Source organism: Spea bombifrons, chromosome 9 (assembly GCF_027358695.1).
Source record: "Spea bombifrons isolate aSpeBom1 chromosome 9, aSpeBom1.2.pri, whole genome shotgun sequence".
Lineage (NCBI taxonomy): Eukaryota > Metazoa > Chordata > Amphibia > Anura > Pelobatidae > Spea > Spea bombifrons.
Window position 1 is genome coordinate 2,483,613 of NC_071095.1, and position 18,028 is coordinate 2,501,640.

General features: G+C 41.4%; 1 protein-coding gene across 2 annotated transcripts; it reads right to left on the reverse strand.

Moving 5' to 3' along the window:
• Positions 1 to 1,625: 1,625 nt before the first annotated feature.
• On the reverse strand, positions 1,626 to 17,721 carry PAPOLA (poly(A) polymerase alpha). 2 transcript variants are annotated; one of them, XM_053474608.1, is made up of 23 exons: positions 17,562 to 17,721; positions 15,003 to 15,167; positions 14,756 to 14,822; positions 14,180 to 14,261; positions 13,704 to 13,813; positions 12,709 to 12,762; positions 12,288 to 12,399; positions 11,757 to 11,846; positions 11,529 to 11,667; positions 10,893 to 10,965; positions 10,406 to 10,526; positions 10,199 to 10,283; positions 7,940 to 7,993; positions 7,486 to 7,605; positions 6,422 to 6,531; positions 6,075 to 6,196; positions 5,638 to 5,777; positions 5,331 to 5,419; positions 4,544 to 4,758; positions 4,255 to 4,308; positions 4,110 to 4,169; positions 2,839 to 2,880; positions 1,626 to 2,633 (listed from the first exon to the last, which is right to left on the reverse strand). In XM_053474608.1, exons 1-23 carry the CDS (start codon positions 17,567 to 17,569, stop codon positions 2,538 to 2,540), a joined length of 2,208 nt encoding a protein of 735 aa, XP_053330583.1. In that variant the 5' UTR covers positions 17,570 to 17,721; the 3' UTR covers positions 1,626 to 2,537. The 2 variants fall into 2 exon arrangements, with proteins under 2 accessions (XP_053330583.1, XP_053330584.1); XM_053474609.1 differs by lacking the exon at positions 2,839 to 2,880.
• Between the last annotated feature and the right edge of the window lie 307 nt (positions 17,722 to 18,028).

Genomic DNA, 18,028 nt, shown 5'->3' on the forward strand with positions numbered 1-18,028 from the left:
ATCCATAACACTCAGTCCACTGTTATTAGAAAAAACCATGAGGTTTCTGCACTCCTGGCTGGTTTTCGGCAACCATACGCCATTTTCAAGGTGAGCTAAATAAACCCTTTACCCCCCCAAGAAACTGAATTTGTGCCAACCTAAACAATTGTGCTTTTTACATGCAGTTTCATATAAACGCAATGAGGTGTCCATAAAGATGTAGCTAGTTTTCTTAAGCATTTCAACCACGGTTCAGATCATTTCAGTAAAAGTTCCAACAGATATCGTCTTTACATGTGCCCCTCCCTCTTCACTGCTGAGCGCCAGAATATGACATCATGTTCCGGCGCTAGAGGCCTCGTGGAAGAGACTGAGGGGCGCTGAGCGGTTAATGAAAACTTCATGAGCAAAAACCACTCGGTGCCCCTCTCTCTCCTCCGCGTCGAAAAAAAAGCCACTGATTCCGGGACATGTGGTCACCCTATCGTTCGGCCCAGTTGCTTATAGGCCACGGACCGGTACCAGCCCGCGGCCCGGTGGTTGGAAACCCCTGCTCTAGACTGTGAGCTTCTAGATTTGTCAGACCCTTTGATCGTCTGAACCGTAAGAAGGTCTGAAGAAATTGTTGGCGGTATAAAATAATAGTGCGACTATCAGGGCGTTTGTTCACCATCCCATCATGCACTATATGGAAAAAAGATCCGTGAACCTGATCGACAAAGCATTTCAACGCACAGGAAGAGTTGCACCATGGGACTGTGCAGATTTATTGTTCTTTATCCAATGGAGAAATACATCATCTCTTTACAAAATAGCCTTTGAAAAATACAAGGAATACAGATACTATAAAACAAAGCAAACTCCAGTCATAAGACGATACGTACATCATGCGTAAGCAACAGTCTGATCCTCGAGTCCGTGAAAGAAGAAGTTGGGAGCCTACAAAGGATAGAGGGGGCGAAACGCGCAGAAATAAAAATCCTGATCGGGGAACAAGTGACAAGACCGATGCTGTGCCCGGTGATATTACCCTAAGTGGCGTAACTACACAGTACAAAATATAGCTTGAATGTTTCAGTGTGTGTTTGCAATACAGGAGTACAGGGGAGGAAAAAAAAAAAAAAGGTACACGTCACAATAAGTCAAACCAAAGAATTTTAGATCGGAAAAGAAGTGTTTCGGTATAGTCCCGATTCAAAGCCCCAGAAAGGAAAAACATACGCGTGCGAGATGAACGGAGTTCTGAAAAAGTCAAAGGGAAAAAAGGTGCGGAAACCGCTACACACCAACTTCAGAAATTCTGCAAAAAGATCCGGCTCCTCTGGGAAGCAAAAGAAGGTTTCGTAAAAAATTGGAAAGCATATTAAACAAAAAAACAATAAATCTAGCTCTAACTTTTTTAATCAGACTCTGCTATGTTTCCCACTAAACTTCACCTACGTATTCTAAACAGCCGCGCTTCTGTTAGGATTGCGACATACAACAAGGAACCAAAAGGGGGAACATTTCAGCTTTGGGGTAACGAGGGAACAAAGTCTCATTTTCACAGCCGAGCTATTTGTTTAATGTTGCGCAACAAGCACGATCCCCGACCCCTTCATTCTTTCAGGGTACCCTAAAAAGAGTTTGTAAAACAAAAAAACTTATTTTTTTTGTTCAAATACCCCTTGATACACAGCTGTAGTTTTTATAGCGGGGGCTGGCGTGACCGAGGCACATTCAAACGGCAGCCTTGCTCATTCTCAAAAGTTTGGTAAATGGATTACAAATCTCTACTCTTTAGTAAAAAAGAAAAAAAAATGTGTGAATGAATGTGTAAAGGAAAGCACAGAATGAATGACTCTGGCCACCGGTCTAGATCTAACCTTATTGTCATCGGCCTTTACATTCGATAAAACCTGAATAGTACCCTAGCCAAAAAGATTTTCTGGGCGCGAGAACATATAGAGCACAAAACTAAACCCAAACGCATTTTGGGGTTTCATGGGTGAACTCTTGATGTCTTGATTGGGGCGAAAATCCACCATCTCCATGATCTGACTCCCAATTTGCCCACATACATATAAAAAAAAAACTAAACAAAAAAAACCCCAAAACCCCCCCAACATACTTCCAGTGTTGCGATCCAACATGCCAACACTTGTAGCAGCTGAATGAAACCAAGAACTAAAATAATGATAAAAAAAAACGTCTAAAATCTGTTACTACAATTAAAAGAAACATAAAAGTGCAACAGCTGAAAGAAAGGTTTTTAGGCAAGATATATTGTACAATTTGCAAAAAAAATTTACATTAATCATTTTCGGCCCGGATGCTCAGTACAGATATATAAATACAGTTGTTTCATCCGGTTTCCGGTATAGCGATGGGTCCTTTCGTATGGTTAGCGTAGTGCTTCATACCGACCCGGACCTGCCAGAGAGATGGTCGGGGCCCAGAAAGAACCCAAAACGCATTGAATTCATAGATCTTCGGGGCTCTGGCAGCGCAGCGGAGAACACGACTGGCGGCGATTGTTTGTGGACCCTGAGGCGGAAACGCGGGGGGATATTTGTTCACCGGTTCAGTCGCAGCTTAATTGAATTCTTGATAACAGGAATAGGATTAGCGGGCAGAACAGGAATATCTGACAGGTCAGTGCTGGGTGATTGCTAGAAGAAGATGGAAAAAAAAAAAAAACAAGGGGGTGGGGGTAAAATGGTTATAAATACCTGTTAGAAATGATAAAAAGGGGGAAACAAAATAAAATCCCACACAGTGTAAGGCGATTTCTACGCAATTAGGGATAAAGGTCACCGGATGCTGAACGGCTCCACAAACTTAACAGGAGGAAAATCAAAGCGAAAAAAATCCTACCTGATTGAAAGAATTAGCAAATGTCTCCCATGGGTCCCCATACTGACGGGTAAAGGTACAAGTTAACAGAAAACGGATTCTTTATTTTGGGTGAGCAACAGGCAAAAATCACAATATTCATGGTTTACCAATTAAATCAGCTAAAGTTATTTTAATGCATAAAACCTGAAAACATTGCATTCAGTGCACAGGTTCTACCTGCTGTGAAGAGTCGTAAAGATTTAGGGTCTCGGATCATTTTGAAGTGTAAAGGAACAGAGGATATAACCTGCATGTGACTGGCAATGTTTAAAGGCAAAGCTTCGCTTAGGAAAGGCTTCGTAAGGACATTTAGAATAGAAATCGGACACCTTGCGAAAACCAAGTAGCGGACCTAATCTGTGAAAAGTAGAGTTAAGTAGATCTGGCCCTATTACCGCGACGCGTTCATATGGAGGGTTTCTATCATTAAAGGACCCTGTAAGAGTTTAAGGCGCTCCAAAGCTTGGTAATCAGCACAGTTAATGGTCTGTTAAACAGCATTTGGATTTTGGAATACAAGCCAAGCGTTAAGGCAGAGCATTAGCCTATTGGTAATTCTATTTAGGTTGGCCAGTACTTATAGCCAATATCCGTGGTGGGTTCAAATTAAACGAAGAACCACTGACCTAGATATAACAGTCTGGAGGACCGAGCTATGGCTATATTTCCAGAAACAAACGTAATAAAATAGAGCAATAAAATAGTTTAGAAAGCTTTAGATTTTTTTTGTTTTTGACTATACAGGGGCACCATCTAGTGGTGGAGCTTTTACTCTGAATGGCCAAAGTCAGCTAGTTATATTTTACTCAACTTTGTGCAAGTTTGAGCTCGTAAAGCATAAAAAAAATAGTTTAACAATCACGTTTGGAAATTAAAACTAATGGAGGAGGTCCACCTGCAAGAAAATACTGGAAATTGTGATTGTAATTGTGTTTAAGCAGGGTCCATCCTCACGTTTTGTTTGTGAAAGCATTGCTTGCGGCGTTTAACCAGTGTACAGCGTTAAATATGAGGGCACTATACAGATCAATCATGTGTTTTCTCGTCACTCTTGCCACATACCTGGCTTATCTTCCCGTGTGAAAGAAACGTCGGCTGCCAAGTGAGTATACGGGGAGATGCTATGCAGACCCTCTGACACAGCCCAATATGGGCCAGATTAATAAAATACGCCAAATTAAGCATTAAAGTGAATATGCTGCTTAAGTAAATATATAATCAATAAGTTAAAGGTTAAGGTGGACTCCTACCTGAGCAGGTGGTGACGCACTCGGGACGGGAGATGCAGACTTTCCCTCGCTTTCTTCATCCTGCAAATAGCAGCACAAACACTTTATATCAATCGCCTTCGTCACGCGCAAGCGAGAAACGTCCTCCTTCAAAAAGCCAGCTCACCTTTACGACGTCTACCTCCATTTTTTCATTCTCGTCCATGTCAGTATTTTCACCCTGTGATAATAAACAGCAGCGGTTTTCTGGTGTGAAATGGTTATACTTTATACAGAGCAGCAGGTTCCAGAATGTTTTTCATCGTCTCATAATATATATATTATAGTGATATAGTGAGCTCCCAAGACATAAACAGCCCCTCCCCAGAGGTCCGACACTATAGCCCCCCGTCAATTAAAACCCAAAGGAACGCAGACCCTCTGAATTAAACTGCAGACACCCCGGTGTCAAATACCTCGTCTGTCTTGATTTTTTTGGGGCTGACATCTTTTATGGGAGATCCCGTCCGCTTCACACTCGCTATAGGACTCAGTTTTGGAACCGCTTGCGTCAGAGGCTTCGGGACTTGGTTCACCAGGCGAGTGCTGGAGACCACCCTGGATATCACGGGCTTTGGTGTGGAAATGACAGGGTGCCCTGCGGTTTCCGGAATGCTTCCATCAAAACCACCTAAACCCAATACACGAGAGTCAGGTGCCGTTCATACCGTATGCAAAATGTTCTATTAGGAGGCCAACAAAGGCGCAAATTCATTTTGTAATGAGGCGATTCGAAGTGCTTTCCTCCCATCTCTGTATTCTATGTGATCGAGAGTGTATGTGATGAATGAATTACAATATGGATGGAGTCACCCAATTAAATGAAATTTGGAATTTAATATTGGGACTGTCTATTAATATAACGATCTAACCTTTGACATTTTTGTATTTGTAATCGAATGCTAATAAAATTATGAAAAAAAAAATAAAACAAACACTCTCAGTGACAACGTATTCTGCAAATGATTTAATACTATAATCAGCTCCCATGCTTTAGATAGTTGCGTTTCACCGTTTTATTTATAGTTCTGACAGGTCTGGGCAAAGAATTAAACTAATTCAATAGGGCGCTGAACCCCAACTTCTTGATTATTATTCAACACACAGCATTAAAAAGTGGAACACTGCAGTAACTACTAACACGCAAACCATTATAAATAAAAATAAGTAAATTAAATACCACTACAGAAATGTTATTCTTACCCCCTGAGTTCTCCGTGGCCTTGCTGGGGGGCGCAGTGACATCAGCAGCCATTGTGTTGGTCAGAGAAACGGACACTGGAGTTACTGAGCTGTTTCAAAAGAAGGAGTGAGGGAGATAGACATTAATATACTTTTGTATACTTATATGGAATTTAATAATTAAGGCAAGCAATTTGCAAATGGCATCGCAAGCGAAATGAATAAATGCTTTGGGGTACTTTCGAAGCTTTTACACTGGAAATGCAGGGTCATAGAGCATTACTGGCGTGACGGAGACGCAATTATGTTAGTATCAAAGCATCCTTACCCTTGAGATAAGCCAGAAGTATTCAATTGACAGGTCTTGCTTGCATTGGTTGGAGAAGGCACAGACATGCTGTTGTCACTGTCCATTGATAAATCAAGGCTATCATTCATAGATACCAGCTTCACGTTTTCCACTGAATGCTGGGGAACAGAAAACGAGAACAAGGCGCTTCGTAAGACTAACAAGAAGAATTATTAGTGATTGCAGGGCAGACCTGTGCCGTTATCTCGACCACATGCAATGCAGAATGCACTAGAGGACCCTCTGCTGATCCTGTACGCGGGACACGACCCCCCCGGATTCAATGGCTGAACTCAGGGAGGCCTGGTGAATTTGGTGCTCTCCACGGTGAAAATGCGGCACATGCAAAGCGATGAGTCCTAAGCACTGGTCAGACGAGTCCGCAGGGATCGAGAACCGCATGCTAGACGACCTACCTTTTTCTTTTTAGGAAGAACATGATGAGGAAGAAGCTGGTGGAGTTGCTTCTTCTTGACGTGCATCGCTGCTATCTTCATGTCCTTTTCAAACATCTTGCTGTTCATTGCCTGTCTGTAAACTGGATATTATAGAACGGAAATATTTAGTAACTGCGAACAAAACCGGGTCATTTATTAAACAAAACCAGACGAACCCTAACGTAGCATAGTTTGTGTGACCCAAATAAAATAAATAATAAATAAAATATATATACACACACAAAACATCTGGTAATATGAAGATTTAAAAAAGGTACAGCATAATAGATAAATATATATTTATTAATAATTAGTAGCATCCTCACCTGTATCAGTGAAAGACTGAATATCACACGTAAGATCAACGCTGAGGTTTTCGGAATTTTCCATCTTTTTGAAAACTAATCCGATGACCCACATTGTCCGAAATTCTTCCCTGCACGACAGGTTTGGGAATGAGTTACGCGACAGAAAGTAACATGAAAACAAGAAGCCTTTTTCCGCGAAGCCGCCCAAGTGATACAGGAATCCGGAGCCCGATTGTAGATGAGCGTAATAGCGATTTATACGTTACGTTAACGGCGCACTAAGGCAAGATGTATCGGAAGGCAAACGCTCCGGAAACATTTTTATCAGAGCACCAAGATCTAAGGGAATTGGTAACTTCAAGTAATTCTATTTTTTGTTAATTTTATAGCTAAACCTCCCGGTTTTCTAGCTGGAAACCTGAGATCACACGAGAGGCTTCATGCATTTTTACCATAAATGAATAAGGCTTAAAAAACTTGCATCTATGGTACCAAACCGTGGCATCAGAAAACACGCGCCGTATGCAACTGTATCTCCTACTACACCAAATTTGCATATGGTACCAGAAAGGAGGGAGAAATTAATTAGTGAAAACTAATCTTATCTGCTCATTATATTAACAGTCCCAACTTTTGGAATCGCGCCTCATTAACGGCGACTATTTGCCCCCGCCATCATTTTGCAAAAAGTTTTGCAAGCTCAGTAGGAGCCGCGCCACCGACGTTTCATTATTTACAGCATCCTTTGTCAAATGGTGTATGTAAAATACAGTCTAAAATGTTGGTTAAACATTAACAGCGACAAAGGTTATTTTAATAGATGATGATCACAGTCCCTAGGAGTAAGCTGCTCATTAACAGGGATTTCTGACGCCCGTAGACATTTACGATGCTCTAACAGAAGATATCAGTGCGAGATCCAGCTTTTGTTATAAGCGGAGAGCGACTGATTAAAGAATATTACTAGAAAGCTACACCAGGATGCTGCTGGAGCCGACATATCACCCCATCTCCTTTAAGTTATACACCCCAAATGTAGAAAGTGGAGCAGTCTGAATGGGGCGAGGGTGTTGCCGTCTTACGTCATTTGGTTCTCAGAAGGTGCGGGGAATGATTGAGGGTTCACATGAGCCATAGTGATGAACTCGTTCTTCTCCAGGCTTCCAACGAGGATGCGGATCTTTGATTCCACCAAACCTATCCTGTACGAGGATCCAAATAATCAATAAACACATACGAAGGTCCGCAGAAGATGAGAGAAGTGCGACAGATGGGAGCACAAAACACAATGATCATTGTAGGACATTAACAATCGTCTGATGTAGCATCGGAGCATTTCTCAGTTTATAAAACAAGCATTTAAAGCACTCCGCGTCAAGCCCCCCCCCCCCGAAGGTCTAGTAAGGTGAATATTATATAGCTAAATGATACATGAAACACCTACAATTAGGCACTTACTGCTTTAAAGTGATATGCGGGCCCTGGGAGCGGTGATGGGGTGTGAACGTTCATGTAATGTAGTTTTCTAATACTTACCATTCAAGATGTTGCTTTTCTGTTGGAGCACTTGCGAGAAGGACTATATAATGCCTTTGAAGATAAAGACAATATGCTATTTTATTGAACACTGTCAGAAACGTTTTCCTTCATCTAACACTGTCGGCTCGAAAATTCAATAGCGTTTAGGCTCTTGCGGGTCACCCACGTGCATACACTCCATAGTCCATCTGGTTTCATTTGCACGGGTGATGACACACAAAACACGGACCAGACAACCTTCTGTAGCCAAATCTATTATAAATAAGTCAGACCTGTCCAGAAGGCTGGAGGTCGAACCGCAATTTCAACTTACCTTCTCAGTTATGGGTTAAGGGCTCGCCCCAGCAGACTTCTCTTGCTCACTTTGAACCAAGCGCTTTGCTGCCCAGAGTTGATTCTGAAAGCCAAGCGGGAGCGGGCAGGAGAGCCGTGGCTTCGCTACACGTTATAAAGGACCATCCCTGACAAGAAGAGCTAAAGCGCTCCTGCACAACATACCGTTCAATCTGCAAGGCGACCTTCCAGAACTCTCACCTGTCTCAGTATCCTTTAAACAACGTCATCCAAGCTATTCTCGGAGAAGCAGCTCGCTGGAGCCGGCCCTTCACGATGTAAAGTGAAGCCCGGGAGATGAAACTTTAACTCTGCTGCCTACTCCCACACTGTGCGCGTGAGTTTAAAGCAATGTGCCTATACTTCCAAAGGGTGGTCATTGACTATTAACTACACCAGACGACACATTTATGCAAACAATTCTCAAGGACTATGTAGTGATGCATGTCGATCATGGATAATCCTTCTAATTCTGGAATTTGAAAGCAAATCTCTTATTTTGCCAATTAAATACTTATTATATATGCATTCACAGAATCTGGACTTTCTGATGAACGGTCAGAGTACTAGGCTTATGACAAAAACACCATCCCAGTACACGACCCACCATGCAAGCTCAACATCTTTTTATTGTCACATTAGCCAAAGGGATTTGTGAACGGAATGAAAGACGGACCCCACAACTATCATGAGAACTCGAAACTTCCAGCACACAACAAGTGCATTAACTAAACGAGGCGATGTCAATGTATATGCGGTAGCACAGAAGGGCTCGCAGCCCATTAAAAGTATCCAACCTATAAAGCACAAGTCGAAGGGGTAAGATGGCAACCTAAATGGCATATACATTAAACAAACACACTGCCTAATATGCAATGTAATTAATTAATCCTTAAAGTAGGCCTGTCATCCAATTCAGATTTTTATTATTTTTTTTCACATAAAAAACCCACTTACCATATTAAGGTTTACATTCCTATTAACCACCCAAGGTGTTTCAGAAAGAAAAGTTTCTAGGGGTTTTTAATCAAGAACATACCGCCAGAAAGTATTTAAATCAAATATATATAATTTAATCATTTCCTCTACTGGAGATTTGTTGCAGCGAATTCTGTAAATCAGCGCTGGGTCACAGAATCAAAAACACAGACACATCCACACGGTTTAATAACTTTTTTTCTTTTCATTTTCTTTTTTTTTTTTTTTGTTTATATATTTATTGACTATTTGCATACAAAGGGAAAAATATACACAAAGCAACTCAAATCAGAAAATGCAAATAAAAAGATAATTTCCAAAATGGAAGGTACTGGCTGAGGGGAAAAAAATAAATAAATCAAATAATAAAAAAAAAAAACTAACAGAAAACAATCATCTCTAGCAAAGTGGGTATTATCATGTTAAGACCCATATAAATGCGGCAGTTATTCTAAGTAAAAATAAGAGTGGCACGGGGGCATCGCAACAAATATACTAAGTTCCAAAAAGAACTAAACTCAATTGAAACTACGTGTTAAAAGGTTAGTAGCATTTATTGCTTATATCGAGCACCACTCGCTTGTAAGTAAAGTAGCCATGTTTTTTTTTTTGTTTTTTTTTTTATGTACTAAAAAAGATGCCCAAATTACTGGCAGCACAAGTACATGATTTACTGTTTAACCTATAATTGTCGTTCAATTAGCTCTAAAAAAAAATAAAAAATACTCAATTCCTAGAATTTAGTCTTTGGAAAAGTGTGGGGACCCTTTTAATAAATATGGGTAAAAAAAATAAATAAAAATAGGTGTTCTTGAGTACTTCGTTGCCAACAAACGCATGGAATTTTGAAAGCTCTGAATGCCAATAGAAAACGTTACTGCAACCGATACCCCATAATACATTATCCGACCCCCAACCACATCATACGGTTTGTAACATACATACTTGTACTTCTGAAAGAAGTTTGGTGCGTCAAAAAGTTTGGACCAATCTGCCCTACCGATCATGATTTCATCTGTTATAGCGAGACCTATTAAAATGAAAGAAGCTAGAAGTCAGCTAAAAAAAAAATAAATAAAGCTATGACATAAAAAGTAAGCAGTTTTAAAAGCCTGGCAATAAAGTTTTCCAAGAGACAAGCAGGGTCTTTACCTTTCCTAAACTCCTCGATTATAACCATTCGTGTAGAAGCAGACACGTTGTAGGTAGAATTCTGCTGAGGGTAGGCTGGCGTAATAATAGGCATATAGTGGAACCTATCAGCGGGATTTATCTGTTTTAAAGGTAAATAATATTTAGTTAGTTTGTGCTTAGTACAAAGTCGTTTTTTTCTCCAGATCAAAAGGGTTTTTTGGTTTCAAATGACACAGCTATGGTTAAAATGTAAATACAAAAAAAAAAAAAATAACAGAATTAAACCGTAGAGCACAAAGTAAAGTGCAGCATAACGATAACACCCTATTCTCAAAGCATTGAGAGGTGTAAGCGATACGTTGCAATGAATAACTCTGCATAAATAGACCAACTCACTTACATTTCCTGTAAATAAGAAAAGATTAATTGTCCCATGGCCACAAATACAAGTGTTTGACAACAATACGAGGTTTTATTCTAGCCAAACCAAATCACGTGAACTTACCCTTGGGTCCCATACTGGCAAGTTAAGATTGCATTCCTCGGGTTGCTTTAACAGGACAGGATTAGGCCATTCCCTGGAAAGAGACAAGTTGCAAATATAAGAAAAGTTGTTTGCCCTTGGTGACATAATTTAAGATTTTTGACTTTCCTGTTCCAAAAAAACTGAATACAAAAACGCAGCACATTCAAGTAGCGATTCCCCATAAAAAAAAAAAATGTACTTCTACCAAACAGAACAGCTCAAAGAAAACCACGTATCATATGACAAAAGCCAGGGGAAATAAGAAAACCTCAATATGACTAAATTGGGTACACAAAGCATGTTTTTTTATCTGAATAAGATGAACAGTGTCAATCAATTGAAAAAACTGTTTAGTAATTGGAGCAACAAATGAAAAGGCCCAGTTCCCAAAAGGCTCTTTCATTTTTGCATTTTTGTTGAAATTGGATTGCTATGTTTTGTAAAACTAATCAGAGTGATTTAAATACATCTGTGAACTTGTATCACAATCACCCAAATCAGTGTTACTCTGACTTTACATCATTGGCAATTCTCAGAATCAGACGAACACATAAGCCCAGTGCCCTAACTAAATAACAACATAAATCCTTTAACTTATCATAAAAAACAACTTACCATTTACAAAATACTAAGAAAAACTTATGCACGAGGGTCGCTGCTATAGCATTAGGATACAGCTGGCAGGTTCTGGCCACTAGCATAGCCCATGAAACTCCTCCAAGGAAGCCTAGTATGTTAGAATATATGTTGTGGCCTAAACACAGAAAAGGGAAAAAAATTAGTACATTGAAACTAATAAAACTTTAACTACTTCAGCAAAAATGTTTAACTTTAAAAACTTACGCTTGGCCCACATTTTGATTGCTCTTAGAGTTAACCTGAAGTTGTCAATGTTCGGCACTAGATGGAGAATTTCATCGGTAACACGGCAACCTGACAAAAAAAAAATATATGGGTCAAATAATTGGAAAGGCACAGAAAACAGGCAAGAACTCCCAAAAATACAGTGAAGACGACTTTTACTTCACCCATTAGAAGAAAGGGATTATTAGAAACAGAAAAAAGTGGTGTATTATGAAGCATTTTATAAATGAACTTTGCTCTGTAGGCTGTCTGATGGACTGAATTATTATTATACCACATGTATATCAATAATAGATTGTATGCTTTTTCCAGGACAACATACACCACTTTCGGGTATAAAACATGCCAATATTGCGATTCACGCTAACATTTATGATGGGATCAGTTCAATGGGACTTACATGCCAAGCATATCTTTAAGCCGTCCCAAAACTTCAGGGACTTTTTTTTTTTTCATACCTAAAACTCTCGAAAGAATTTCCACGTCAAAGCTCAAACCGTTAATTCTTACCATTAAGACTTCGTATGCATCTTATGTCCAAGTTTTTCAGTAGACTATCATCACGGAGGTCCAAGTCCTCAGGAATAGTTTGAAGCGCAAGTCTCGCAAATAAAATATCAATCTGAAACACAAAATTACAGCTTATGTCAAAAGCGAGAAAACCCAATATATTTCATAAACCAACTGCTTTCCTTGATATCATTTAATTAGAAGACAGAGAGGACTGAAGTAACATGTTAACATCAGTCGAAAAGCACAAAAACTGGAAATATGGGTTATCCCAAAGATATTTAGCTGCCGTTGCCTCTCCTATGTTACAAATATGAAAAAGCAGGCAAACCTTTGCGAATGGATTCAGGATGCATTTATTACTCTGGCTACATTACAATACAGCATCCACCATTTCTATAATAAAAAAAAATTTCCTTACCTCGATTCCATCAAAGCACAGTTTGATAACGGGTACAAACGCTTCCTCCACGGCCTGGTAGGAAGGAACACAAAATAAACAATATCACTGAAAGCAGAACAGTATGTACGTTGTGCATTTTATTGCATATCCCTCTGATTAGTAAACACTTTATGGTTCAGAAAACCCTGTCTGGTTCCACCTGACTCCAGCTGAAGACCCAAACGGTTCATGGAGGAAATAGACACACACCAGTAAATTATTTCCTCCAAGAGCAAGTCGCAAGCAGCATGGATGTCGATACACGTCTCAAGCTGGGAGCCAGCCCCCAAATCTCAGATTTTAGCTGTCATCGCTCTCACTAGCAGCAGTATTCGTATATTCATGTATACATCATACTGAACCGTAGATAAAGGATGTGGAAATACTCTCCCTGCAATAGTGCGAGACAAAGAATCTCCTCTGGAGAGCCCTATGCCAAGTGGCCCTACCGGCCTAAATTACGTAAAATCTCGACCTCTCCATCTTTCCTCTGCCTACCCGGCACATTACTAGAGCCCGGAGACTAAGGAGCACGCCGCTATTCTTCTCCCGATCTCCCAGCTTCTACTTGAGATTGCAGACCCATTCATGGGAGTCATTACTTTATTCTGTTTGGGAAGGAATCTTGGTCCTCATTTCTTGGCTCAGGATGGAATCATTTCAGGCATTTGCCTCTGTTTTTTTTCTCGTTTAGTTACTAGGTTTTGTCTCCTTACTCTGACCTCTATTTCAATGTACTCTTTTTTTTGTAAAAAGTAACCATACAAAAAAACTTGACAAAAAAAAGAAATTAGGAAATGATCAATTTGCCAAGCCCTGCAATAGACTGCTTCACACAAAACATTTTAACCACTGCTCAGACAGATCTATGCCCTGTCTGCAGCCGTGACGTAATGATACGCCGTCTGTCTGCAGAGGAAATCAATAGCGTTTAGACATGCAGTGCTTTGCATTTGCTCACATCTTAAACATACCCGCAAGTCTTTGACTTCATCCTGTTGTTTCAGTTTTTCATAGAAGGAAGAAAAAAAGTCACTTCTATCAACATGTCTTGGAGCAACGCACAGGGCATCAATGTCAGCACCTACACAGAAATCAATGGTTAGAAGCCATTTGGCCCACCCAGTCTGCCCGATACCCCCATATATCACCCAAAAGTACACATGGCTTAATCTGCAAAACAATATGAATCTTAAACTGCATTTTCTGTGTTAAGATTATCTTCATACAACTGACTGCTTATTTTTTTCTACCACAATATATGGGATTTCAAATGATGTATTAAATGAAATAACTATTTTATATGCTTGCTTTCACTATAAATATAAATTCTGCTGCTAATCCATGCATCACAGAGCTGAATGGAGGTACAAAACTCTAAATGCAGTGAGTAAAGCATTCCATATTAATCAAATCTAAACGCAATGCTACGGCATAATCCCACATTTACCTTTCGTGTGAACTCCCAGTCGGTAAGATCCAAAAGTAAAAATCTTTCCACCAACGTTCTCAATCACAGATTGTGGTAGATTCTATAGGAGAAAGCAGATAATATTAAGTTGAAACGTCATACACTTGTAAGACTATTGGTACCAAAAGTACCAAAGTACGTGATTAAAAGCTTAACACTTTCCACGCCAACCATTTCTGCATTTAGAGACTTTGGGGTTTATTAACTAAAGCCAGTAGCAAAATACGTTGCTATCTCAACCTATGCACCTCAACATTATGAAGAGATAAGCCTTCAATTATTATCTGGGTTGTCCGAAAGCAACGCAGTGCCAAGACGAGCAAGGTAGCACCGAGCAGCTGCGCTCTATATCTCGGCATGAACATTAGTTTACAGATGGGCATGGAGCCAACGACTACAGGAAGTCATGCGGCCTCTGCATGTCACTTCCTACTCAAACCACATTGACTGCTTTGTGACAGCACTTAAAGGTCCTTGGAACCTTAAGGTATCTTTACCGCAGACTCATACCATAGACTGAACACAGTCGCTTTGCGAGATAGTAACAGAACTTACTTTGATCTCGCTGATCTCTCGTATCCATTCTTTTACCAGGTTGTTCAATTTTCCAAGAATGGAAATTCTGCAAAAGTGTAAGGCAGTCAGTTAAAATACACCGAGGCAAACATAGAGACTCAGCGCTATAACCTTCTCCAGAAAGCGCAGGCAGCCAGATGTGAACACTAAGTAGATAACGGCCAGGATATAAATGAACCTTTGATATACAAATTAAAATGTAACAAGTACTGAAGAGCAAACCAACCTACGCTGCAGCTCCTCTTCTTCCTCGAAAACGCCAAAAGGCTTTAACGTCTCAATGAGTTTCTGATTGAGGGTGCAGTCGGCTTCCTTAGGTGATGCTAAACTAATCGGCGAGGTAATACCAAAATTTTTCTGTGGCTGCTGTGATCCGAGGTTCCCATGTGGACTAAAGAAAAAAAAAAAAAAAACAACTTAGAATACAGTAATAGCATAATCATTCCTGTCTTGGGGGGACCTATACAGTTATTGTGTTTGCTTCCCTTTTTTTTGCAGCCGGGCACAGAGGCGTACATGGCATAATTTGGTTGACTATTTAAAATATGCGTTATGACTACCAGATATTTTTGGAGAGTTCTGTTCACTTTCCTGGTGACTGCTGCCCATCTTCTGGCAGACGGCAGTACAGGGTGCACTGCCAACGATGGTGCAGCGCTCCTCACACGGCTCTGCGGCACGTTTCACACAAATATACTTAAGGAGACCCAAGATAACCACGTAATCAGTTAAAGAGACGGTACCATCAGCTGCTGTCACTGCGCCCCAAAACCGGTTCACATGAGTATCCCAAAGGGTCCGACAGGATCCCTGTGTGCATCCACGGAGAAGGTGCGATAAGCTGCACAATGTTTAAGAACGTATACGAAAGCACCGACAAAGTATTTTAATATGCATCCTTTGCAACTATATCAGTACACAAGCTATATGGATTACGATAGGGTTCCTAAAGGTGCGCAATAAAAGATGTATACACTCTAATGTGCGTGACATGCGCAACATCTGCCTTTGTTTAAACGCCGTTTTGCACAATCCCTTTTGTACAGCGCCGCAGAACTTGTTGGGCTACATAAGAACATTATTTCTGTACCGCTCATACATCATACTTAAGAGTTAATGGACTTGTAGTTTTGCAATTGTCTGCCTCAGAATAGCGATAGATATCTAGCGAGATGCGTACATTCATCTTTTACCTCGATATTCCGTGACCAAAACAATTACCGTGTAACAAACGTAAATGCTAAACTTTGGACTTAACAAAATCCATCTAGTTTTGAACTACACTACTGTTCAAAGGTTTGGGGTCACTTAGAAATGTCCTTGTTTTTAAAAGAAAAGCCAGTCTATTAAAACTATATGAAATAGATCAGAAATTTTAATGGAATCTCTTCATAGGCATACAGAGGCCCTTTATCACTCCCATGCTCCAATGGCCCTTTATCGCTCCCAGCACTCCCGTGTGCCCATGGCCCTTTATCACTCCCACCACTCCCGTGCTCCAACGGCCCTTTATCACTCCCGTGCTCCAACTGCCCTTTATCACTCCCACCACTCCCGTGCTCCAACTGCCCTTTATCACTCCCACCACTCCCGTGCTCCAACGGCCCTTTATCACTCCTACCACTCCCGTGCTCCAACGGCCCTTTATCACTCCCGTGCTCCAACGGCCCTTTATCACTCCCACCACTCCCGTGCTCCAACGGCCCTTTATCACTCCCACCACTCCTGTGTGCCAATGGCCCGCTATCCTTTTAAGAACCACGGATAGCTGCCAGTTCCATCAAGAACGATGCAGCCGCAGACACACTGGAGTTAGGCTACCCGGTGGCTCGTAACGCAGGCCGGCAGTCACTGCAAGGTGAAGGTGTACCGGGGCACCTGAAACGATCTCCTCAATGACTCACGCGGACGAACAAAGCAGGCACCGTATTCATGAATGCTGGACTTGTTTAGAAAGTGGATCCAAGGTAAGGATCCTCGATCGTAGCTGCTGCAGCGTGAGTGAGGATGCCAAACCTCCCATTAAAGAGACATTAATGCTGCGTGATTCAGGACAGTCTCACAACAGAGCATAAAACCCACACACCGAGCATCCTCCAGCACATTCACCGCTCATGGGTGGCTGCTATTTTAATCAGCTTCTCCTCCTTTCCCGTTATCGTTTGCGGCGTAACTGACTCCCTAACCGATTTACATTAGAGGGTAATAGAACTTAAATATATAGGTATACGGCTACCCGATACAAGAGCGACGACAAATAAAGAGTCTTTATAGCAGGAATGACTGACAGACAGACAGACAGACGGGGGCCGAACGGGTCTGATCTGCCAGCAATTTCTGTGATTTGATGAGCAACTTCTCGTTAATCTGACTTAAATGTAACGCTAAATAATCTTGCACACACTTTACCCAAATTTGTTCACTTTTATTTGCTGCATATTTTGCATTAAGATCGGAAAATTCAATAAACTTAACGTTCCAAAGATAACGTGTACATGGCCCCTTTTAAATGGCCGATATGGCAACAGTAAACATGACCCGCAGCTCGAGTACCGTTTGGAAATGACGTCACCCTCAGGCCTGGTGACACAGGAGCCCGTCTGGGTTCGCTTCCGGAGCTTTCCCTATAAATGATCTCCCCTGTAGCCTGCTTTGTCTGCCCCGGGTGCCTGTCCGAATGCCCCAGCTACACAAAGGACGGCCAGAGCCGGCAGGATGCCGAGCAGCCGAAGCCAAGGCCCCGCGAGTACCTCAAGGCGCCCAGTTCACCGTCGTCTATACTTACAGAGGCATTGTGCCCCCGGTCCGCCAGTCACAGGCCGCAGCCACGAAGCATGAGCGGGAAATGGGGACCCGACAACAACAAAGAACCGCTCCAACCGCCTAAACGCTTCCCATCTCCCCGAACATGGCGCCCGTCGCTACCACAGCAACGTTCTGGAATACGTTCACGTAACGTCTATTGCGCCACAAGGTAAGGGGCTGGACTTCAAGTGCCAAGAGCAAACCGCACTCGCACAGCCTAACGGGGAATGTAGTTTTCAGTTTTCTGAGCTAAGTGGTTGCTTAGCAACAGCATATTATAACAAACAGCCGGAAGCAGCACTCCGGAAGGTTCATATTACGCACGTGACCGCTTTATACCCAATGAGCTGTCAGTAGTCCAGCGTTTGTGTCTGGAATGGATTGAAGTGTTTTCTTTAAAAGTTTAGCAGCATGTGCCATTTATAGATTTGCTGGGTAGCTTCTGTC

Bases quoted from the DNA above. Each gene is read 5' to 3' on its own strand.
- PAPOLA (XM_053474608.1), bottom strand. The intron at 12,400-12,708 runs GTAAGGAAATTT...TTTGTGTTTCAG, and splicing joins TGTGCTTTGATGGAATCGAG to ATTGATATTTTATTTGCGAG. The intron at 11,668-11,756 runs GTAAGTTTTTAA...TTCTGTGTTTAG, and splicing joins AATCAAAATGTGGGCCAAGC to GCCACAACATATATTCTAAC.